This window comes from Micropterus salmoides, unplaced genomic scaffold (assembly GCF_014851395.1).
Source record: "Micropterus salmoides isolate LMB-PRFRI ecotype aquatic unplaced genomic scaffold, ASM1485139v1 Ms_hic_scaffold_2, whole genome shotgun sequence".
NCBI classification, from domain to species: domain Eukaryota; kingdom Metazoa; phylum Chordata; class Actinopteri; order Centrarchiformes; family Centrarchidae; genus Micropterus; species Micropterus salmoides.
This window is the reverse complement of record NW_024041150.1, coordinates 3,842,157-3,867,017: the sequence shown is the minus strand read 5'-3', so window position 1 is coordinate 3,867,017 and position 24,861 is coordinate 3,842,157. Positions and strand designations below refer to the sequence as shown.

The 24,861-nt window shown below is 38.9% G+C and overlaps 1 protein-coding gene across 1 annotated transcript in view; it reads left to right on the top strand.

Annotated features, from left to right (window-relative positions):
- Window positions 1-20,804, top strand: part of LOC119913318 (echinoderm microtubule-associated protein-like 6) — a 102,588-nt gene extending 81,784 nt beyond the window's left edge. The window contains 15 exon segments of the mRNA XM_038732724.1: window positions 5,411-5,489; window positions 6,238-6,367; window positions 7,054-7,152; window positions 8,680-8,700; window positions 9,437-9,610; window positions 9,714-9,922; window positions 14,584-14,741; window positions 15,291-15,405; window positions 15,492-15,680; window positions 16,719-16,891; window positions 17,136-17,298; window positions 18,302-18,405; window positions 18,651-18,804; window positions 19,106-19,206; window positions 19,921-20,804. Of these exon segments, the coding sequence (XP_038588652.1) occupies window positions 5,411-5,489; window positions 6,238-6,367; window positions 7,054-7,152; window positions 8,680-8,700; window positions 9,437-9,610; window positions 9,714-9,922; window positions 14,584-14,741; window positions 15,291-15,405; window positions 15,492-15,680; window positions 16,719-16,891; window positions 17,136-17,298; window positions 18,302-18,405; window positions 18,651-18,804; window positions 19,106-19,206; window positions 19,921-19,945 (1,894 nt within the window). The 3' untranslated portion in view covers window positions 19,946-20,804.
- Window positions 20,805-24,861: the final 4,057 nt, after the last annotated feature.

Sequence of the window (24,861 nt, the reverse complement as noted above, 5' to 3'; positions counted from 1 at the left end):
ATGGATCAATTCGAACTGTGAATTTTGTGATCTGCTGCACCACTAGTGAAGTGGCATTGATCACTTTGAGGGGGGATAAAAATAATTGAGCAGAGGCTGGGATACATAGACCAGACCAGACATCCCATGGCAAATCGCACCCCGGTCGTACATTGGTTCCCAAATTGACCTATATGCTGTTTCCATCAGATTAGCGAAAACATTTTGGATCCTCTCCATTTTCAGACTGAGCTGATAAAAATAAACTGCAGTAGATGGACAAGCAGCTCCAACGCATTCTCATCTCAGAAGAAACGTCCATAAATCCACTAAACATAACTTAAGAACTTTCCTGAAAATAATCGTGTTTTAATCCAGCTACCCCACAACTAACTGACACAGTGACAACATTATACTTCCTGTTTACGTCTTTCAAAGCATTATGGGAACTGCAGTTCTAAAAACATGATGTGGTTGTCTAAACGTGGGGCCACACTGTCAGAAATTAGCTGATAAAAGTTCCCTGCAGCAGGTACAAAGACATGCAGTGAACAACGTGTGCTCATCTCGCCTGAGTTTGTCCTCCAGCCTAAACTTGCATGTTAGCCCATTAACACAATTAGCTCTGCAAGCATGTTAGCCTGACAGCCCGAAAATACAAACAAGCACTGGTAGCATGCGAGCATTTTGTTAGCATGTAAATATAGCCAGAGCAAATCAGATTATGGTTCTTCTGAGGCATGAGGCCTTTATTCGTGTGTGTGAGTGTGTTGCTGTGTTCGTATGCGTAGAGGGGCTTGTGTGTGTGTGTGTGTGTGTGTGTGTGTGTGTGTGTGTGTGTGTGTGTCCTACATGTGAGTGAGTGTGTGTGTTTTCTAAAGATCTGTACCTTGGTTCTGTCCCTCTGCTGTCCAGGGGATCCAGGTAACACCTACCCACCTGTCTGTTCACCTGTCTGTCTGTTAGTGTTTGTCAAAGCTGTGCCTCTTCATTATGTGTGTGTGTGTGTGTGTGTTAGGGTGACCAGACGCCCCGACGTTTGGTGGCCTGTCCCCGTGTCTGGAGCTGTCATTGGAAATGTCCCCGTTTTTTACTGTGTATTAACCATAGACTATAGAAAGTGTTAACAGACCTGAAATCAGATTTCATGTGGCCAGAAAGACTGGATAGCGTCCGCGGGAGCGCGCGCAGCATGTTAAAGCTGTGTCGCCCAGTTTCTTTAGCAGTTTCTGCAGCTGCTTTTATCTGGTTCAAACAGACATAACGTGCAAATAAACATCACTTTATGTCGGTGGTAACAGCAAAGATATGTCTTTGTGAAACTTTGCCGTTTCTTTTAATGGAATAATCACAATTGTGGCCAAATAAGTGTTTGTAGTTTATAGCGTAACCAGGCATTTACGTGATTATAGGCAATAATAAAAGCCTGTTGTTGCCAATGGATTATGTTTTTGGTAGGCATATTTGTCTAATATCCTTGCTTATATTTGGAAAACAGACTGTAGCCTATAATTAACATGACTTACTGCTGAGTTATATGTCAAATAAAGACATGATCTCTTGCAATTATCCTTATCATCAATTAACTTGTTGTGTACCAACCAATCCAGTCCTTTTTACCTGTTGAAATACCTTTAATTGATTTCATCCAGAAGTTATTTTTGACAGGTTATAACTCAACTACTTTTTACCTCTTAAAATATCTTTAAATGGCCAAAACAACACATAAAATGCAGTATTCTACTTGCCAGAAAGCTATTGTAGCCTCTACATATTGACTGAAAGGTAGTTTCTGTTTCAAAATGACTTGATTTTATTCAGAAGAGCTTTATTTGACAGATTATAAAACCTAAATTATCCCCCCTTTTCATATATAATAACATTATATTTTTTAATGACATACCACCAAACCAAAAATGTTGCCGGTTTTCATTTCAGAAATCTGGTCACCTTAGTATACATACTAGGTGACCACATGTGTGTTTGTGTGTGGGTGCCTCACACCGTCTTTGGTTTGTTTTCTAGATTTATATTATAATTTACATCTGAGGGTATTAATCTGGATTTTATCATTAAAGGGTTTTTATTTTAAATGGTTATAATGTTGGTTACAGTTATAGTTTGTAGTTTTTGCATAGTAATAACAGTTTTTAAAGTCACACCCTTGTTTTTATGTTATTTTTGTTACTGTAAAAGTACTAAGTCTTACTAATACTATATATTAATACTATAACTACTATTTGCATTTGTTAATATTACAACACTACTGTTACTATATGTCTAACTACTAATTTGACTACTAATAATACTATTATTGTGCACTGCTACTACTACTACTGTTATTATTTGAAGTACCATACTAAAGCTGCGATTTGTTTTATTGCTAGTACTACTACTACTGCGATCAGTATTTCAACTGTATGTTACAACTATATTACAGTATACTTTTAATAAAGATTACTTTTACTACTGTTTCTACTATTAATTATATTTTTTTCTTACAGTTCTTACCATTACTGATAACACTATTACCACACTAGTACTGCTACTAATACTTCCCGCACTATTACTTCTTTCATAACACACTAGTACTATTGTGATTGCCACCTTACTACTACTACTATGTAGTGGACCTAAATTTATTAGTTATGCATTTTAATAAATTTATGAGAATTGATACCCAATTATGAATTATTATTCATAAAATCAGAATTTCCTCGTAAAGGGCACCACCGGAGTTGTTATAATCCTAGAGTCTCCGGACCTCTAGGTAGTTTTGAATAATTATACAATTATTACTAGTGATCAGTTAGTTAATAATCGCTCAATTATCTTAAATCAGTCAGTCAGTCTCATATCTAAAGGGTCAATTCTCTTGGCAGGAACTATAAATAGGCAACACACACAGCTCTTGATTATATTACAGTGAATTTATTCTCTAACTAAGGTGATAAAAAGATGGTTGGATACAGGGAACATAGACATTTGCTGAACAATGAGCCTGGAGGTTCGATTGTGGGAAGTATTTGACTCATACGCATAGAAGAGCTAATGAAAGTAAACTAATGCTATGATTTTAGGAGTTAAAATGGACATCTGATCACAGAACGTGTGTTAAGTCTTACTGCTTGTCGACAGCCTGCTTTTGGCCTGTTGCACGGGTCCCACGCTAGCTGCCGATCCTGGCTTTTTGCTAGGGATTCTTCGGGGTTCTCCGTGTCTGATTGAAAACGCCTCCTCCGTCTGGCAATTCGGCTGTTTGCAGGTTTCCTTGGTTGTAGCTGGCGAGACCACGTGGCTTGGTCTGACCTCGGTGAAGTTGGCTCGACGAAAAAGGCTTAAAATGGAACTTGGTCGTTCCTGAATTAGTCCAGTGTAACTTGACGGAACTCATAACTTTAACAAACAAAAGAAATAAAGAAAATAAAACAAACTGAAGGCAGATCGATGTCTCGGCACTTCAGGTGTGTAGCTTCAGGCGAACAAAGGCCTGTTTGTTTCGCTGGCTGAGTCTGGGCGTGTTGTCTGGCGAGGCACGCCACGCGCGTGCCGAAGCATCCAGGGGCCAGAGTGGAAGAGCGAGAAGAGGGAAGCGTCTAGTGAAGAGTCTAGAGACTGGCGAGCAGGTCGCGTGTCGCTCTTTTGTTGTCTGGGGCGTGGTTCCCCAGGGGGCGTCTCAGGTTTCCCAAGGGACTGCCTTTCCAAACTTAATGTCTAAAGAAAAGAAATCTATTTGCACGTATTATAATCAAATATTTTCCACAATCGAACCTCAATGGTTGAACGGTTGTACTGTTCTAAGCATTTGGTAACAGGAAACAATTGTCACATTATTGGTCAGTATTTTTACACATTTAACCGCATTTCCGACGAGGGCATGTAATACTTATTTCGTCCACTTGGGGGAGCTCAGGTTACATGAGGAAAGCTTGGATTAAATCAAAGATCGTCTCTCCTTAGGAACCGGGGAATATTGTTGATTCATCCTTAAATTCAAGCTGGCGATTAAGAGTATAGTAAAACATTTCTTTGTCATCATTTCTAAAGGGATTTTGTAGGAAAGTATTATGAACAAGCATTGATTACATTAGATGAAGGAGTCTCTTGCTGAAAATAAAAACATTGCACAAGTAACTTCTTTTCAGCACTAATATCAACAACAGATAGCTAAAAACAGTTAACATAACTACTCAAATAGAGGCAAACATATTCAGGTAACTAAAGATTTAATTAAATTTAATTAGATGCGTTGAGTCTTTTGGAGAATGCAGTCCTTGGTCATCCAAAGTTCAGTGTCTGGAACATGTCACACTTAGGTGAGACAAGGAGTATCCTTTTGATGTGGTAATAAAACAAAGAATAAGGTCAGTTTCCACGGAAACGTGTGTGGTGGGGTAAGTTTTGATAGGCTGTTCAGGGAGATGCCAATGGCTGGCTCGTGTCCCTTTGTCAGTTTAACAGTCAGGCCCCGCGTTATCAGCTTCGGAATCAAAATGGTGCCAGTTTTATGGTCGGGCTAGCACTTAGAGAAAGCAACTTTGACCCCTCCCCATCTTCTCTGGGGAGGAGAAAGGAATTTAGGGTAGCTCCACATTTATTCAATATAAAATGCACAAATCCACACTGTTGTTCACTACAACTACTACTACTACTATGAACCTGACAACCTTTCTACTATTGCCAATAATCTATTATTACTTACTTACTTCTACTGCTAGTACTCAATTTACTCTTACTTTACCTAATACAACTGTCAGTACTGTTATGAGTGTTAGCATTACTATTGTTTGTTTTACTACTACTATGACTACTACTACTACACTAATACTGTATTACCACTACTACTATTATAATTACAACCGTTGCTACTGCTTTCCTCATTACTATACTTTTACACTTACTACCACCACTACCAGAGCTATTACTTCTGCTAGTATTCCCACTGGTATTAGTAAAGCTACTACTCTTGTTGTTTCTAATTACTAGTACCACTGCCAATACTTCAACTATTCCTACTATCATTACTGCTAAGTACTATAAAACTACCACTATAACAGTGTCAACGTGTTGTTACTTCTACTATTATACTATTATAACTGCTACTGTTACAATGACTCATATCACTATAACTATTATTACTTGTATTACAGCTAATTTTGTTTTTACTACTAGTACTTACAACTTATTAGGTGTACTCAGTAGTCCTAGCACCTGTATTTTAGGGATTGAGACACATGTGGCTGGCCTGTCCGTCTCTACAGTCTCTTGTCTGTCCTACCTGTCTGTCAGTACTGTTTGTGTCTGACCATGCTGTCTTTCTGACCGTTCCTCCACCTGTCTGTCTCTGCTGTCTGTCCTCCCGAGATCAGCACAGTGAGATAATGTGACTCCTCCAGTGATTAATTGATTAATAGACTGATTGATCCTCCAGGCCTCCAGTGAGTCGAGCAGCGCCACAGCCAGAGAAACTTCAGAAGAACAACGTCTCCAAGAAGAAGAGACTGGTCGAGGTATGACTGTGTCTCAGTCTGTCTGCCATCCTGTTTATCTTATGAGGGGCCGTACAAGCCATAATTCATTATGGCCATTTCACATAAAAACATTCTCCTTTTTGCACATCAAACATTTTCCTCCTTAAATCTTTATTGCAAAAAGAGGTATAAAGTGTATATGGGACATAAAGAAGTATTCAAAACAGTATACAAATAATATTTTGTATAGAAAGGTACAAAACATTTATGAATGTGGAATTTTCCGTTAAATTAATACATTTATATAGTACGCATTTTCTTTTCCTTGACTTTAGTAAAAGCAAAATACGGGCGGTTAATTGATTAATTGCCCGTTAATTGAAAGGTTGGCGGTTCAATCCCCGGCTCCTCCAGGCTGCATGCCGAAGTGTCCTTGGGCAAGATTGACCCTGTGTCAGACACATTCAGTGTATGAACTGAATGTGTGTGAACTTAGAGTGACATTCTATATCCAGATGTCAATCATGCACCATCCCCTCGGACCTGACTCAAACTTCTCAGCCAACCACTGCACCGTTTCACACATCCATCCATCCATTCTTCTTACATGCCTACAGAATTTATGAATGTGTGGGTGAAAATATATAAATATGAGAATAAAATGTGTTGGTGTAAGAATAAAAATATATGTATGTGAAAGGAGAATGTAAGTATATGAGGGGGCAGGATGAATTATGGCTTGTATGGCCCCTTATATTATCTCTCTCTGCTGTCTCCTCCTCTGTAGGACCTGGTTTTAGATCATGTGTTTGGTTTTCGGGGCTTCGATTGTCGTAACAACCTGCACTACCTCAACGATGGCACCGACATCGTCTACCACACTGCCGCCACCTGCATCGTGCACAGTCTCAGCAACGGTAATCACAGCGACACGCAAGAAAACCCCACAGGGAAGCTTTAAGTTGTTAACATCTAAAGCTTTCACCAATTATAACTAAATTATCTGATGTTCCTTTATTAGCAGATTTCACTTTTCACACAACATAAATATTTTATAATTAATCTAATGCACAATAATCGTCTAAATTACCTGCAAAATAAAATCGATGTCATGGAAATTTGTACTGATGGTGTTTAATATCTAATTGTTTAAACCTCATGCAGTCATTTTATGGAATGACAGTTGTTTATTTCCCAAAAACGTCCATATACAATCTTGCATTGTTTAATAGTGGAACTACATAAAATGTATATTATTATCATAACATTAGTAGCTGATCAGCCGCTGTGAAGGATAACTGGGATAATTAGCAGAAGCTACAGAGGTGCAGTACAACCTGTACCTTTTACTGTAAAAGTTGTGAGATATTTGCTAAACTGCTGACACTGTGGTCACAAGCAACACAGGTCAACCTACAAAACATGACAAGAAGTCAAGATATCGCATGTTGTTGTACGTTGCTGGGAAAAATGAGGTGAATATGTGATCCTATTTAAGAGAAGGAGAACTGAGAACTAAGAATTTCAAAAAAACAGACACAGTTGCTGCAGTGGGAATCAAACCTTTGCCCTTTTAGTGTTCATGTGTCTTCTTGTGCTGCAGGAACTCAGAGTTTCTACCTGGAGCACACTGATGACATCCTCTCTCTGACCGCCAACCAGCACCCGAAATACAAAAATATCATCGCCTCTGGACAGATCGGTACACTGAGCGTGTGTGCTGTGTGTGTATGAGTGAGACTTTGTTTCTGCATGGCAGTGTGTTTCCTTACTAACTCGTCTTTACTAAATAAGTCCTGCTTTTCTCTCCTCTGCTTCATGTTTAACCAGCTTGCTTTACTTTTTTTCCACTGAGCTAATAGAAACAGACTGCTAACACAAACAAGGAGGAAGCTTTGTCCAAGTAAACACCACAATCAGCAGATGTACAGGCCATGTTTAGAAGAAAAAACATGCTTTGTGAATTTTTAGCTGACTTTAGTTGACTTTTCCACGTCATCTAGATTTATATTTAATTTCATCCTTCTCATGTGAGACTTATTGTATAAAAAATCAACAGTGATATTTATTTAAGTAAATATACTCACTAAAACACACAAGAAAAAGACCTGTATTGAAAATGTTACTTAAGTATGTCAGTATGAACAGGAAAATGTACTCAAAGCACTAAAATGTATATATTTGTATATATCATGAGTTAATTATTCCTTATGCATTAATGTAAAGAAGGATTTTACTGCTGTTGAGCTGGAACTCATTTTGAAATACTTGGTATCGGACTGCAACTATTGATTATTTCTATTATGGATTAAGCTGCTGATTATTTTCTCCATTAATAGATTGGTTGTTTGGTTTGTAAAAATTACATTACAGTTACTCACATCATTCAAAGGAAAAGCAGCAAATCTTCACGTGAGAAGCTAAATCCATCTAATGTTCGAAATTATTTCAACCATCAAAAGAGTTGCAATTAATCTCCTGTCAATCAACTAATTTTGTAATCGTTTTTAGCTAGACGTGTAGAAACAATTGGGAAGTTTAATAACAAAAAAATCATATTTTTGTAAAAATCTTCGTTTGTAAAGTAACTAAAGCTGTCAGATTGATGAAGCAAAGTAAAAAGTACAATATTTCCCTCTGAGATGTAGGGGAGTAAAGCAGAACATGGCATGAAAAGAAAATACTCATGGTAAAGTAACTCGCATTTTAAGTACATTAATTGAGTAAATGTATTTAGCAACATTTATGAGCCCATAGGTAATAATTAGGGCTTTTTTTCAGCATCCTGTTCCTGGTTCACTCTTTTGGTGGCAGTGATAAGTGTTTATTTAGCAGCTCTTGAAACTTACTGGATTTCACCATTTTGTTTTGAATGTACATTAACAATCAAAAAATTGTTTTGAGATACTGGAGGGAGGGTACAATCAATCTAAAGGTGGCGTTTTCAGCAGGCTGCTGTTTTCAGAGGAAAACTGTTCACAACTTGTCCCTGCTGCCCCCAAGTGGCCAGAAAAATCTGTTACAGCGGGTTTAAGCCTCACCACTTCACTTGTAGCCTGATTTTACCAGCAAGTCCACTATAAACATCTCTCTACTGTCAAAACTGACGTTAGACTGTTTGAAACAACTCACTAGAGGTTTTTATCTGTTTTTTTTATTTGTTTGTTTTGTTTTTCTGTGTGTGTTTTGGCTGGCCTCATTTGTCACCATCGCTCTCACAACACCACAGGTGACGTCAGTGAACTCCCAGGTAATAACCAAACCGCACCGCCTTTCCCACCACAACAACACCCTGAAACCCAGAGACAGCCTGCAAAATTAGTCCATTATGACTTTCAGCAGTAACTCAGGAGTACTGTCTTTGTGTCAAAAACATTAAGCAATGCATTTGGTTGTATTCCTATATCCAGCTGTCTCCTTAGCATATATCAGAAAATGTGGCTCCATCAACTTTTAGAATGAATTAATTTCTTCCACGCGAAGACAATGAAACACTATCATCATTCTCATTTATACTTTTATCAAAACTGTGTTGTTTTCTTGTTGTAAGACAGCTGAGAACCGGGATTGTGCATTCAAGTGCTTGTGGGAAAATCTACATTGGAGACTCCACACAGAAAACTTACCAATGGAATGTAGAAATTTACAGTAATAACCTGCTCACTGTGCATTTAATACAATTATCTATAGGGGAAGTTTACGATCATATAAATTACAATTATAAATTCTTCAATATTTTGTAGTAATGCAAGAAGCCTCCAAATTCACATGACCTATTGTCTGTCTTCTTATTTTCATTTTCTGACAGCCAACTCTAAACTCTAGCGCTTCAGTACTTTGTGCTGACGTTGATCTGGTTCTCAGGGTGTTTGTGGGCTGCATTGATCCCTCTAACTGCTCCGTTTTTGTGACTTCCTGTCATCCTTGTGACATAATAAAACCTCAGTTTATATCCTCTCTCCTCCTGTTTCATAATCTTTCTGCAGGCACCACTCCCTCGATCCATGTGTGGGATGCGATGAGTAAACAGACGCTGTCCATCCTTCGCTGTCCTCACACCAAAGGCGTCGGCTACGTTAACTTCAGCGCCACAGGGAAGCTGCTGCTGTCTGTCGGAGTGGAACCTGAACACACCATCACTGTGTGGCGCTGGCAAGAAGGTCAGACTGACATCTGATCAATAACCACTAAAACACACGCACATTAATACAGATTAATACGGAAAGAAAATTGAGTAAAAATAAAAGTTGTGTCTTGTGTCAGGATCCAAGGTGTGCAGTAAAGCTGGACACCCGGACCGGATCTTCGTAGTGGAGTTTCGTCCAGACTCGGACACCCAGTTCGTGTCGGTAGGAATCAAACATGTGAAGTTCTGGACTCTAGCCGGAGGTGCTCTGATGTACAAGAAGGGCGTGGTAGGAACGGTGGAGGACGGCAGGATGCAGACAATGCTGTCTGTCGCCTTCGGTGCTGTGAGTTCACTGCTGACTTATTGTTGTGTTGTTAATGTTGTTCTAATCTCAAAAATCAAGATTAACTTTATTGTCCCACAAAGTAGAAAATCTGGCTCGGGCTTTTACCGATGCTGCAGCCGTAAAAACAGATCAAACATTCAACATATAAAAAGGTGCATAAATCCTAAACCTACAGCAAGGCTCCTAAAAGCACCCGTATGCAAACAGAGACACCTCAATAATAGCAAAGATCTGCTAAAATACTTTCAACAAAAGCTTTCCTTATCTGCTGCTGTTTAAAAGTTTAATAGACACTGGAATAAATACGTTTTTAAATGTATATGTAAATACATTCTCTGAATAGTAGTCAGAAAGCTCGTTGGCCTTTTTTATTAAAGCTAAGTCTGCAGAATCGTCTGAGAATTTAATATATAATTGTTAGGGTTAATGGCTTCTACACTCTTTGGGTTTAGGGTAAAAAGGACAGGTGAGAGTACCATTAACACTGACTGAATTTAGTATCAGGACAGGAGGTCTCCACTTAAGTCACATGATACGGGACATGACTCCAACTAAACAAGCCCACAAACAAAAAGAAGAAAATGCAAATCAAAATTTTAAATTATATTCATCCCAGTAAATAATCAAATCGAAGAGCAACACCATGGTTTTAATACATTTGAACAATCTGCATGTATAGCTTAGAAAAAGAAAACATCTCTATTGAAGGAATACAAGAGTTATTTAAAAAAATCTATGGGGTCATTTTATTAATATTATAAATATCTTGAAAATACAAACTTGGAAGCAGCAGAGCGAATTTAGAAATGATTGAAATGCTAGGAGAAACATTTTTCTTTCTATTAATTAATGAATAAATATGTATTTTATTTTTTATTGAATGTATATTAATAGTTACGTATCATTTTTTTGTTACAGTACATTATAAGTACATTATATTTCAAAATAAAATCATACAATGCAAATGTGCAAAACTGACAAATTATTAGTTACAAGCAAACTTGTTGTGTATGCTGTCACAGAAACTTAAGCAGTAAATTTTAACTATAAACTGTGTGGAATTACATTTTACACTTTAATGAGCTGTGACTTTTAACAGTTCTGGCTAAATCTGTCCCCACACTCAGAGCAGCTAAAAGCCGTCGGCGGAGTGTTTACTCAGATGCTCTGACCTCTTCCTAATAATCATCGCTGTTTTCAGTATCAGAGGAGTCTGAGGCCTCGTCATGTGCATCTGCTTGAATTTGTGGATTACTGGCTGGTTCTGGTCTTCCACAGTCCTCTCCCTCAGCTTCTGTTTCCATATGTTGAGGTGAGCTGCTGGCCTCTCTGCTCTGCTCAGTGTGGCTCAGATGAAGCTGTAAGGACTGAGGTTTCTCTTCACCAACTTCACTCCTCACTCGGACCGGAGGGACTGTGAACTCGGTGGTATCAGCACGCTCGGCTCCTTGAAAGCACTGTCCTTCCAGACTGGTCCAGGGTTCCTCCTTTTCCTCTTTAATCCATGGGTTCTTCTGGTCCAGACAGGGGCTCAACTCAGAGGGAACATCTGAAGGGAAAAGTGAAACATACGCACAAATATTAAAGACAACTGCAACTTTATTCTGACACTGATGATCAGTGGTACCATTACTAAACGTCAGTGTGATCCCTGATGATTCCTTTGCTTCAGTAGTTTTGGTTGTGTCCACAACATCTATGACAAAACATTAGTTTACAACCAGTTTTTAAATAAAACGTAACAATAATGTGAACAACAGTTCCCTCAGGCCTCAGATGAGACAACCAGGAGCACTAACGAACCATTGGTGTCGATCATCTCGACAACGAGCCCACAGAGGTTAAATAGCTGAGGTTCCCTTCAGTCAGTGAGAACTGAAGAAGTCTCTTGGATAAGGGATAAAATGTATTTGACTATCTTCAACCAGTTGCCCTTGATTTTAACCCTCCTTAGATAACTATGACCTAGATGACCTTCACGGACAGCTTCCCTTAGAGACTGTGAGAAAATGATGAGGTTGGGGAAGGGACTAAACCTTATGGTTCCTTTTTTTAAAGCAAGGCCCCTTTCCAGTATGATTCATATTTTCTTTGGACCCTTGCCTTCATTTAGAAAAATACTTCCTCTCCACCCTAGATCTCAAATTCATCCTCAGCACTGCTCCACTGAATATAGTTTTAATTTTTAATTTTATTTATTTATTTAAAAGGGAAAGTGCATATCAATGGTCATCTTAGCTTTTCAGCAATGTAAATATGCCAGAATTAACCCGAGGGCTATTTTCCATCGGTAGTCCCAGATGTTAACCATTTTTACAATTGCTTCTATATTAATGTACATCGCCTGCTACGTAGCAGAAGGGAGTTACAAATTCTGTTTCACCCTATAACCTATTGTATTGTATAAAAATAAATCTACCTACCTAAATAATATTACAATATTTAATTTTTACTAGTTGTTTTTATCATGATTTCATGTTCCAATGATGGTGTACTAACATATCACGTTAAAAGATGATGATATATGATTTATGTTATTAACTATCTGACTTGTTTCTGCTGAAAACATGTGGAGAAAAAAATCTGGTATTGCAGGTGTTACAAAAAATTTTATGCTAACATCTGTTAGCATTGAGTTGCTTAGAAACTTAAGCTGATGATACACGGGGCAACTTTTTTAAAGCATGTTACCATGTTCAACTGCCAGGTTAAACAGGTTAGCAAACATGCACGAATAAAAAAAGAAATAGTTTTTAAAATTAGATAAAGTGTAACTGACCCTTGAAAACTGACATTTGACTAAATGAAATGAGTGTGAACAACACTAAAAATGTACAAACCTGGGCCATTTTCTCTCAAATGAGAAAGTTCCTTCCTGTAAAGTTCTGTGGTTCTTTCAAACATCCCAGATATGTCCTCAGCAACAGCGTTTAGTCGCTCAGTCATCAACACTTTGAGTTTTTCTAGGTTTGACATTTTCAGCAGCTGTCTCAGGGGGAATATAAAGAGTTTTGCAACAGTTAGCTTCTCAGCTAGCAAGTGCTAATCTTACCCTGATTTCAGATAGAAACGGCTCTTCTGTGTTGCTAGGTTACCACTCTGTCATTCTGGTTCCAGCCGGTTCCGGCTAGCTAGCTAAACTAACTTTAACAGTTTAATGCAGCACAGTAACTGTAGCTAACATTCAGATTATATTAGTATAAATAATTATAATAAGAATAATCAGATGAACTCTGATAAACCAGATGTGGATTAGGTGTCGAGATTCAGTTATAAATGCAGCAAGTTAATAAAGTGACACATTCAATCACACGATGATTAAGAGCACACAGTTAAAGGTGCAGTAGTGATTCTGGAGAAATCCAAAACCTTCACAAAAATCGCGATATAGAGCCAGTGTTGGTCATCTTACTTTAAAAAAGTAATTAGTTACAGTTACAAATTACTTCTCCCAAAAAGTAATTGAGTTAGAAACTCAGTTACCGCATTGTAAAAGTAATTAGTTAGCAAAGTAACTGTGATGTTATTTTCATTACGTTCTATAACAGCTTTAATGTCAAAGATATTTATATTAACTGATTGAAGAATAAAAACACTATATATAGTATTTTAGAACATTTGGTATTTATTTGAACTCAATAGATTGCAGCCTGCCATATGATATGCATAGAAATAAAAACATATAAAAAATAAAATTTAAGTGCAAAATTAAGACACACAAATGTAAACTTGGGTAAAAAGAAACAACGGAAAATCTGGCCATTAAGTATTATTGAACAATAAACAGAACATATCCAACTCTTAAATATTCAGTGCAGTAACCAAATTAAATATTGAAAATTGATGGACGTGGATAAAGTCTTTTTTCCTGCATAAACATTCTTGCCTTTAATTTCAATCAGCGAGAAGTAACATTAGTGCCGGTACTTCCAGTTCGAGAACGCTGAATTTCCCTGGCTCGTCGCCATTGTGGCAATGAAAATGCTAACAAAGACATCAATGAGGTATGGTGTGCAAAAACCACCACCTACTTTGCACCAATACAAAGAGGGGCTCTGACCAGAGTTGAGGAGCTTATAGCTAATTCTGCACTCACTACTACAATGACGTCTCTCAGAAACGGGTCTATAGCTGAATCCTGGTTGTAAGCAGAAGCAGACACGCCTTCATTACTGTGATAGATGTAAAGGATTCAATTTTTGCCAAAATATCTCTCAAAGAGATCTTGTTGAACCAGTTAAATGTAGAAAATATAGTCACCTCATTAAAATAAAGGATATAATCTACACATCACATTAGCATTTGCAAGTTTAGCTCTCATCTGTGTAGAAGTTGTAGACCAGTCTACAGCAGGCACATGAGAAGGCTGCTGTAGAAGAAGACAGCATGTCACCATTGTACAGCACATTATGTTCTTCTGGTCCTAACATGCATTTATTTCAATAGCTGGCACTCAAAACTAATATCAAATTGTATTACCACACTGGACAAATGAGACACGTGCATGCTGAGTTATGAATCTGAAATTTTTTGTTTTATAAGAGGCCCCAGGTGGGTAAAACAAATATTTATCATATGAATGTGATTAATTATTACTCAGCTAAAAGCCAGGACAGGTTTGGTTCAGTAACATTTTATTCCTAAATGTGTGTTTGCAGAATAACTTGACATTCACCGGCGCCATTAATGGGGACGTGTACGTGTGGAGGGATTACTACCTGCTGAGGGTGGTGGCGAAGGCTCATACAGGGCCAGTCTTTACCATGTACACTACGCTGAGAGACGGACTCATCGTGACCGGTGGCAAGGAGAGGCCGTGAGTAACACCAACAGCTGATGGCAGATGAGCTGAATGTATTTTGCGTTAACTGCAGTTTCCAAACATCATTGTAACAGTAAAAAATGCTTTCTTTTAGAGCTTAACACATGTTATCATTGTTTTCTTTCATCAGTATAATAATTAACACAGAGGTTGTCTCATTATACATAAACTTGTTAATAAATGCCTGAGTTCATTTTAAACACAGACTTCCCAGAAGTCGCACGTGTCAGAATTTTTACCCAAATTTATTTTCATACCAGAATTGGACTGGGTACATTTCATTACAGTGAGTAGTCAAGTCTAGTAAATCTCTATTTAAACAGCACATTTTATACACAGGCAAAGTCCTGGGCAACGCAATGTGTTTAACATGACAATACGATGGCAATACAATCATACAAGTGCCAGTGCAGAATAAACATATCAACAGGTGTTAGTGCACTTATACAAAGAATCAGTGCAGAATATACAAGTGTCAAAATATACACATATATACGTGTAGGACTATTAAAAACAAACAAATGCTTTGTGTGTGTGTGTCAGGACTAAGGAGGGCGGTGCGGTGAAGCTCTGGGATCAGGAGATGAAACGCTGTCGAGCGTTCCAGCTGGAGACGGGACAGCAGGTGGAGTGTGTTCGATCAGTCTGCAGAGGCAAGGTGAGAGCTTTAGATTTAGATTTTTTTATCCCTCAGTCGTCATACTTCGTCCGTCCTGCTCATCAGCTTCATCTTTCCTTCCTCAGGGTAAGATCCTGGTGGGGACGAAGGACGGGGAGATCATCGAGGTGGGGGAGAAGAACGCAGCGTGCAACCTGCTGCTGGACAGTCACGCTCGGGGAGGAATCTGGGGTCTGACCGCTCATCCTGCTAAAGAGCTCTGCATCACCGCCAGCGACGACGCCACCATCAGACTGTGGGACCTCACTGACAAAGTACACACTCACACACACACACACACACACACACACACACCCACCCACCCCATGGCATCTGGCTGTGTATTACTGCGCTCTAGCTGTGCATTACTGCGCTCTAGCTGTGCATTACTGCGCTCTAGCTGTGCATTACTACACTCTAGCTGTGTATTACTGCGCTCTAGCTGTGTATTACTGCGCTCTAGCTGTGTATTACTGCGCTCTAGCTGTGTATTACTGCGCTCTAGCCGTGCATTACTGCACTCTAGCTGTGCATTACTACACTCTAGCTGTGTATTACTGCGCTCTAGCTGTGTATTACTGCGCTCTAGCTGTGTATTACTGCTCTCTAGTCGTGCATTACTGCACTCTAGCTGTGTATTACTGCACACCAGCTGTGCAATACTGCACACCAGCTGTGTATTACTTCTCTCTAGCCGTGCATTACTGCTCTCTAAACTTAAGTTATCACCTAAATCAATTCATGATAGAGAAGAAGAAAAAAAAACAGCTGAATGCCTGTAGCTAGCTTAGCATATCTCAACACATGCTGACCACTTTCTAAAATACAGAGACCTCTTGGCCTTTATTGAACATTTGTTAAAAGTACAAAGAATCAGAAACAAGTTTGTTGCCAAGTCGATTTTTACATGTAAGTAATTTTCTTTGGTGTTGTGATGCTTAACAGTAAAAAAATATACAAAGTAGGAGAAAATATAAAGATATAAGATGTAAAATTTACCATGTGCAATGTGCAAAGAGAGATAAAGATACATAGATGTACACAATTAGATTAAAGTGATGAGTTGTGTCGGCTGTGGAGGTTAAATCGATGTGCAATTGAATATATTTATGTATAATCCACCAATTGTTGATCCATATTTCTGGAGTTTTACATTAACCCATGTCAGTCACTAGAAGCATTGAAAGGTAATTAGATCCTTCCTCCAAACTATCCTGAGTGATGTTTATTGATAAGATGACTTCACAAATCCTATTTTGCTTAAAGTACATTGGATGAGTGTTAATTCTGTTTCTTTTTTTCTCTTTCTGTAGAAACTGTTGAACAAGGTGTGTGTTGGCCACGCAGCCCGGTGTGTGAGCTACAGCGCAGATGGAGAGATGCTAGCGGTGGGGATGAAGAACGGCGAGTTCCTCATCCTCCTCTCCAACTCGCTGAAGATGTGGGCGAAGAAACGAGACCGCAGCGCCACCATCCAGGACATCCGGTACGAGAGAGAGGGAGTGGAGGGGGTGACGGAAAGAGAAATAAACCACAAAAATACAACAGAAGTCATGAATTTCACAATATACAAATATATGTAAACCAAAAAAGATATCAAGAACAAACAAGGGCAGGAAACAAAAATGTATTTTTACAACATTTAAACAAAACACAGAAAATGTGTAAATTCCAGACTGAAGAAATCAGAATAAATACCAACTAAATACTCAAGCTTAACATTTGTGCAGGTTCAGTCCAGACCGGCGGCTGTTGGCTGTCGGTTCGGTGGAGAACACGGTGGATGTGTACGATGTGAGCGGGGGGCCAAGTCTGAACCGGCTGGTTTACTGCAGCGACATCCCTGCTTTCATCCTGCAGCTTGACTTTTCTGCTGACAGCTGTTATATACAGGTATATACACACACACATGTACTGTACATACTGCTGACAGCTGTTATATACAGGTATATACACACACATGTACTGTACATACTGCTGACAGCTGTTATATACAGGTATATACACACATATATACTGTACATACTGCTGACAGCTGTTATACACAGGTATATACACACACATGTACTGTACATACTGCTGACAGCTGTTATATACAGGTATATACACACACATGTACTGTACACTGCCCACAGCTGTTATATACAGGTATATACACACACATGTACTGTACATAGTACTGACAGCTGTTATATACAGGTATATACAGGTATATACAGGTACACCCTCTACACTAATGACTGTCTCAGCTCCAGCCCCATTACACAGTATTTTATAGACAACACAGTCATACTTGCACTTCTCAAGGACAATAACTCAGCCATGGCATATCAGCAATCCACCTCTCACTTCACTCAGTGGTGCACAGACAGTGACCTTCTCCCTAATGTCACCAAGACTCATTGAAACCTGCAATAAACCCAGTAAACTGCCACTCGCACTGCCACATCTCCATCAACAGTGAGCCAGCTGAGATGTTGGAGAGCTTCAAGTACCTTGCAATCACCCTTGACAATAAACTCAGCTTTGATCATCACACTACCGACATCAATAAATGCTGCTGTCCATCAGGAAACTCAGGGCGCTCTCAGTCACTACTACACTGCACTACTGTACATCTCTCACATTACACACAACTATTCGCTCATTACAATAGTTCACGCACTGTACATACTGATAATACACCTTGCTTTTATTCAAGGTTTTATTTAACTGATGTAACTAGGCTACTTAACTATTTAATTATTTCGCTGCTGCTATTACTGTTGTTATTATTATCACTACTTCTGATGCTGCTATTACTGTTTGGTCTAATTGGTCTCCCTACTCCAAACCCCTCAGTGCTCAGTGACACTGCCATCACACTCAACCCCATATATATTTTCTGTGTGCGCAGGTGTCCACAGGAGCTTATAAGCGACAGGTGTTTGAAGTTCCTTCAGGGAAGCTGATGAGCGACCAGACCATAATTGACAGAATCACATGGGCAACCTGGACCAGGTAACACACACACACAGTATTCAAATTATCTTTAAAAACTTGAAAGTCAAATAATAAAATCCACAAGTCTCCACAAATGTTTTATCTGCCTTGTGATTTATTTGTCCATCTAATGTTGTCTAACTCTGTCTGCCTCCAGCTGTTTTATAGTCCTACAGCTGTAAAAGTAAAACTTTCTGAAGTAACTAAAATGTGCCGTGTTCAGCTGTTTTGAATCAACACTTCCTGTCTCTTCTCTCCCGCAGCATCCTGGGAGATGAAGTGTTGGGAATATGGCCGCGAAACGCAGACAAAGCTGAAGTCAACTGCGCGTGTGTGTCTCACGCCGGCCTGAACATTGTCACCGGCGACGACTTTGGATTGGTCAAACTGTTCGACTTCCCCTGCACAGAGAAGTTTGTGAGTCACCGACATTTTCATTTTTGTAAAGTAGCGTTGGATGATTTGAGTCTATAACGGCTGAAAAGAGCTGGTAGACCACTGAGTGCCCATGGGAGCTGTTCATGAGCAAAGTGGGTGAGAATTTGGAAACATTAAACAATAACAATTTAGACAGAGAGATATATATTTTCTGGGTGGTTGGATAAAATCTGGGACTTGTATAACCAGCAAGCATCACCGCACCCTTTGAACGACAGTAACAAAGATAATTTATTGTTTGTTTATTGAAGAGAAATGTGAGAATTTTTTCTGTCTGCAGGCCAAACACAAGCGCTACCTCGGCCACTCGCCTCACGTGACCAACATCCGCTTCTCCCACGAAGACAGATACGTGGTCAGCACAGGAGGAGACGACTGCAGGTGAACTGATCACTGATCAATAACAGACGATCACCTGAAACCCAAAGCAGCTGCAGTTTGAACATGAAACGTAACATTTAGATTCTTCTCTTTAAGAGGGTGTGTTCACTCCACTGCTGAGATAAAAACTGACTCCTCTCTCAAAAATAAAAACACAACGTGCGACCGTTTAACTTCAACAAACAAAACATTTAACCAAGAATGAAATCATCTGCGTTTCTGAAATATTACTGATGACTTTCAAGCAGAAATAAGACTCAACATTTTAGTCACTCCACATGCATGATGCCTTTTTTAACTCAAACTCAGCTGAAAGTCTGACTTCTCAATTTCTCAATTTAGTAACGTACAAAGCTGAAAATAAAATAGAAATGACACAGGCACATATACAAAAAGTTCACATCTGTAGTTAAGTTAAAAAAAAAAATGTAATTTCACTGTTTAAACACAAATACAGTAGAAAAATGTAAGAAATAAAACTACAATACAGTCTATTTACACGTAAAGTGATTTTTATTGTTATTTTTTAAAATTTTATTCAGTGTCTATGTTTTCATGAAAATCATTGAAAATATTGAAACATACATTGACACGAATGTCTGTACATGATATATAAATAAAGTTACGTTCCTTTAAATAAGACTCCATAGGGTAAGATGTCTTGGTGAGAGTTTCTAACGTTCAACTGTGTGAACGTCTGTTTGTCTGTTGCAGTGTGTTTGTGTGGAAATGCCTGTAAACGCTGAGACTTCTGCCGTCTGGTGACGCTTTTATTTAAAGCGCCTTAACTGCACCACAAGTGGATCCAGAGGGAGTCAAATCCACGACCCGAGCGTATTCGCACCTGTTTGTTCAACAGTGAGTTTCGACGGTAGAGATGGAGGAAGACTCTCTGTTGACTGCTGCAACACAAAGCCGACTTCAGTGATTAGGTGAGATGTTTAGATTTGGTTGGCTTCAGATTTTTTTGTGATGAGGCAGGAAACTACAGACTGCAGCCAAACACATGAGACGCTTCATGATGGATCACATGACCCTGAACAAACCACGAGGAGACGTAAAGAAGCAAAAGAATCATTCACTTTTTAAGGAAACATCAGATGTTTTTTCTTGGTCTGAACAACTGCTCATTTAGAAGCCAACCAGCTTTGAAACATAAGTCATGTGACCACACTACCACAGCAGTGAAGGAGAGGTTTAATTCTGCATAAAGCAGTAAATCACCACCCCATCTCCTGCTACCCAGAAGGCCTTGCACAGGGTCATTGTTGTACTCGGTGCAACGAGGATGGCAAACAAACTGCACCTCCAGGTCATTCAATAATCATGTGACCATCAGGAGTCACAGAGTGTCAAACATAAAGAGAAAAAGGTTCAACATTTTGGATTTTTCTCTCAAACAAACCTTTTGAAACATTGAGTGTTTCCTCCTGTCCAGGGGTCAGATGCATAAAACTTTGTACACACAAGACAGAAATATGTATTCGTCTGATGTACGAAGCCGTGCGCACGCATTGTTCTGTTTTATGAATCTCAGTTATTGTGGAAATGCTCATTTCCACTCCCAACGTGAGCCTTCGATATATGACAAACTTCAATAAAGGACAGCTTCAACTTTAAACAATACTGACATGACTGTATGTTCACTGAAAGGGTTACTGAGTGCTGGAATTGTTCCTCCTGTTCAAACGTGAAATTAAAAGATCTCTTCCTAACGCACTTTCAAATCCACAAGTTTAACCAAAGATAAAATGAGGCGTCAGCAGACTGAGTGAGACTAATCATATTAAAAAAAATTCATGTAGCTGACGCTTTTATCCAAAGCGAATTACAACTGCTATACAAGTAAGAGGTCGCACGAGTCTGGAGCAACTAGGGGGTAAGTGTCTTGCTCAGGGACACATTAGTGGATGTGTCACAGTGGGAATCGAACCCAGGTCTCTCACACCCAAGGCATGTGTCTTATCGACTGTACCATCACCATCCTTATTCTTTCATCATGTGGTTAGGGTCATGAAACATCAATGATAGCGAATAGAATTCAGTCAAATAATACATATATATATTTTTTTATTCATCAGATCAAATAATAATACTTTTTTTATCTTTTTGTATTCACGTCTCTGGTTGCCTGAAAGAGCGTCTGATTGTCTGCCCATAGTCACACCTGCTGTCATGGCCGATGGAATAATTTATTTTCACTATAATTCCTCCCATGAGTGAGTCACATGATGACAGAAACTATTTTGGTCATGGGTTTCATACACTTTCTGTAAGAAAACATCTAAAAGCTATCAGATCGGGGACCTTGTGACAAAATCTTATCAAATTTGGGTCCTTGGTCTAGTTTGTGTCAGTTTAGGGGTGCTTGACGTGAAAACGTTTGAGAACCACTGCTGCAGTGATCTTGGCCGATCCAGACGTCATCTGCAGACGCCATCCTGCAGAGTTTGACGCTAAAGTCTTTAACTTTGGAAGATGCTCACTTGACTCGTCTCAGACTGCTGACGCTTCACGTTAGCTCCAGCTGAACTACAGAAGACATATTTGCACAGAAAGAGGACTGCATATTCTGTCCTCCGTCTTTCACATTGAAATGGATTCGCTTACAGCAGCCAGTAACCACATATGATCATGTCAGTTCTGTTTTAAATCAGACTGGAAAGAATGTGAAGCTGTTCTTTGAGCACCGGTTTACTGTCGATGGAAAGAACAGCGAACAAGAATCGAACGCTAAAGCAGCTCTTCTTATTAGCATGATGCTCAGCGTGGCTATGTTTAGCACCTGAGCTATCATCAGGTCATCACATGTAAACCCGTATGGGCAGTGATACCTCAACCAGTAACGGGCATCAGCTTCTCAGTCGATTAGTGAGAGATGGATCCGACATGAGCACACAGCTGAAACAGTTTGAGCGGTTACACATGAGCTGTTTCTTTATTGCTTGTTTTGTTTTTAGTTTTTTCTGTGCTCTTCTCACTGGTTTGAAGTGGGCGGGACTCCAGAAGGTCAAATAATCCTGAGCACCAATCAGAGTTTCGCAACATTTAAGTTGTTTGGTTACTAAACTATAATCACACAGTCCACGGTGAAACATAGGAGCTGAGTTTTTAGTGTTTAAACTCTTAATAATAGCTAACTGTTTTTCTGAACTTTAACTGAACTTTGATTGTTGCTTATTTATTTATATAGTTTTCAGCAACTTGAGAAATATATCTAAACAGACCTCACAAAGTGCGATTCAATTAAAGATGAAATGAAATGAGAAAATGATGAACACGAGGAAACAAAATTAACCTTCCACTAATGAAATCGAAATTATTAATAATTGTAATGTGTGATTGCTAAACAAAGCAAAATACAGTTTAATGAAATTAGCAATTAGTGGTTTGTTTTTGTGTCTACGTATCATTTATACATCTGACTCCTGGATTCAGCTCTTTTTAGACTCGTCTCATGAAAGCTGCTGCATTCAGGGTACCATCGGAAAAACAACATTCAAGTGAAAAAGAGTTACGTAGCGAACAAAACTGATGGGACCACTTAGAGGACAAACTCTAACACACCGGTTTTAACTGCTCTGATCAAGCTGCTGTCAGAAACCATACAAATCATTAAGGACGTTCTGTACTGGGACCACTGGGAGGTTATTTACAGAAGCCTCCTGCAGTTAGTCTGAAACTGAGTAAAGAAACATCTGATTTAAAATCACTTTTCATTTCAAAGAGCCTTTACTGTATCTGTTGTTGGATATCATCACACTAAAGTGCCTTTCTGGATCTTTCTACCTGTGTTTGTTTGTTTTCTTCTTTTTTGGGGAGGGGGATATTTATACATAAACAGTTTTTTTTTATGTAATCCATAATTGAACTTATTTTGTACTCTGTCTGGTGCTACACTGAGAATGTTCAAACGTTTATTCATCCAAAATGGACGAAAAAAAACTAACATTTTCTTTGCTGCTGCTTTTTGTTGTAAAGATATTAAACATCCAAAGCATCGTGATCGTAAACACAGGACATCTGAGGAACAGAAATACATGTTAAGAGGAATATTTATGGAAATATTTAATTGTTATTTATGCCTGATTTACAGTGTGGGTGAGTTTTCTGTGTCTGAACTGTTGAATATTAACTTTTAACTGTTGTGAAAAGTGTCAAAAGAGTCTGTTTGTGTGAACATTAATACAAGAAAAACGTTCCAGCGGTTACACACCTGATTTGTTGAGTCGTTCACCTTCAACACTTTTGTTTCTGGAGGTCAAAAGGAGTGTTTTTCTGTCTGTAAAGAAAAAAAGCAGCACCACACACGGACAGCTGCAAATTAAAGAAAAAACATCTAAGCTGAGCGTATTTATTTATGCAGATTTTAAACCAAGGACAGATGTCCCCTCTGACCTGCCGTAGTTTAAAAAAGGATATTGTTGCACAAAATGTGTCTTAAAAACCTTAATCTTGATGTTTAAATTGGTCCCTGTGGGAAAAAAAAGGAAAATATTTGTAACTGACATCTTGATGATGCCAAACAAAGTCCTAAAATAACGCTGACTGTGCTGTTGATGCAGATTTACATGTGTGATGTGCAGAGTGCATGTGTGGCGAGTTTCTCCACAACAGAAGCAGCCGAAGAACTTCCACAAAAAAGAAATAAATGGTGCAGCTGTTGAAGAGGTAAAGTCCTGCTCTGAGATCACTTTTAGTTTCTTAATGTTTTTCTGTGCACAGGTTGTCAGATTGTGTAGCTCTTTTGTTTTTACATGATTTGTATCGTACTGTTCATGGAAATACAAACGATGCTTATATGCATGAATTTATTTTTAAACCGAAACATGACTGATGAGACTTGATGGTGTGAATTACGTTCACCAGGATAAAAACTGGATAATACTGTTGCCGTTCTGCTAGCTAAGATGCTAACATGGCTGCACACCACTTCCAAGCTGCCTGCTGCATATCTTGTTGCTATTGCGCAGCGTATGGGTCCAACAGTTTCAGGGGTCTCAAGGGTAACGGTAACTGGCTTCGGGGGGCTGTCAAAAGTAACATAGCTAGCTAGCTAGCCAGCTAGCTGGCAGTATCAAAGTAAACGAGGGTCCTAGAAATGCAGTTCCAGTCCTAGGATTGAAACTGCCTCCAGTTCTGCAGCTACATACTTCTCCTTTCGTCTCTATCAACAGACCAGCCAATGGTGTCGCATTAGAGCTCCCCCTGCTGTCCATAAGGAAATTTACAGTTAGCAAAATATATCCCAGTGGCAGGTCTCAATTCTCCAAAGGGAGGGATGCTCACAGCATTTTATAGCAACACGTTTGGATTAACAGAGTAAATAGAAGGCCTGGTGCGCCACATACTGTTTATGTTTTTTGCAGTTATGCAATCCCAGAGGAAAAATCTTTTTCTCTGAATAGAAAACACTAAGATCTCAATAGTATATCTTTTTGAGATCACTCCAATCTGGATTGTTGTTCCTAAAACCCCTTAGGAGAAAAGGATGAGATGAAGTGAGATTGAGGTTTTGAGATTTGGTTAAAACAAATGGATACTGAATTGAGATTACAACAGGATAAATGAAAGTAACAGATGAGATCTCATCATTGTATCATTTTGAGTTCATTAATGTCTTGCTTATTGCTCCCTGAGGCCCTGAGCTGGATT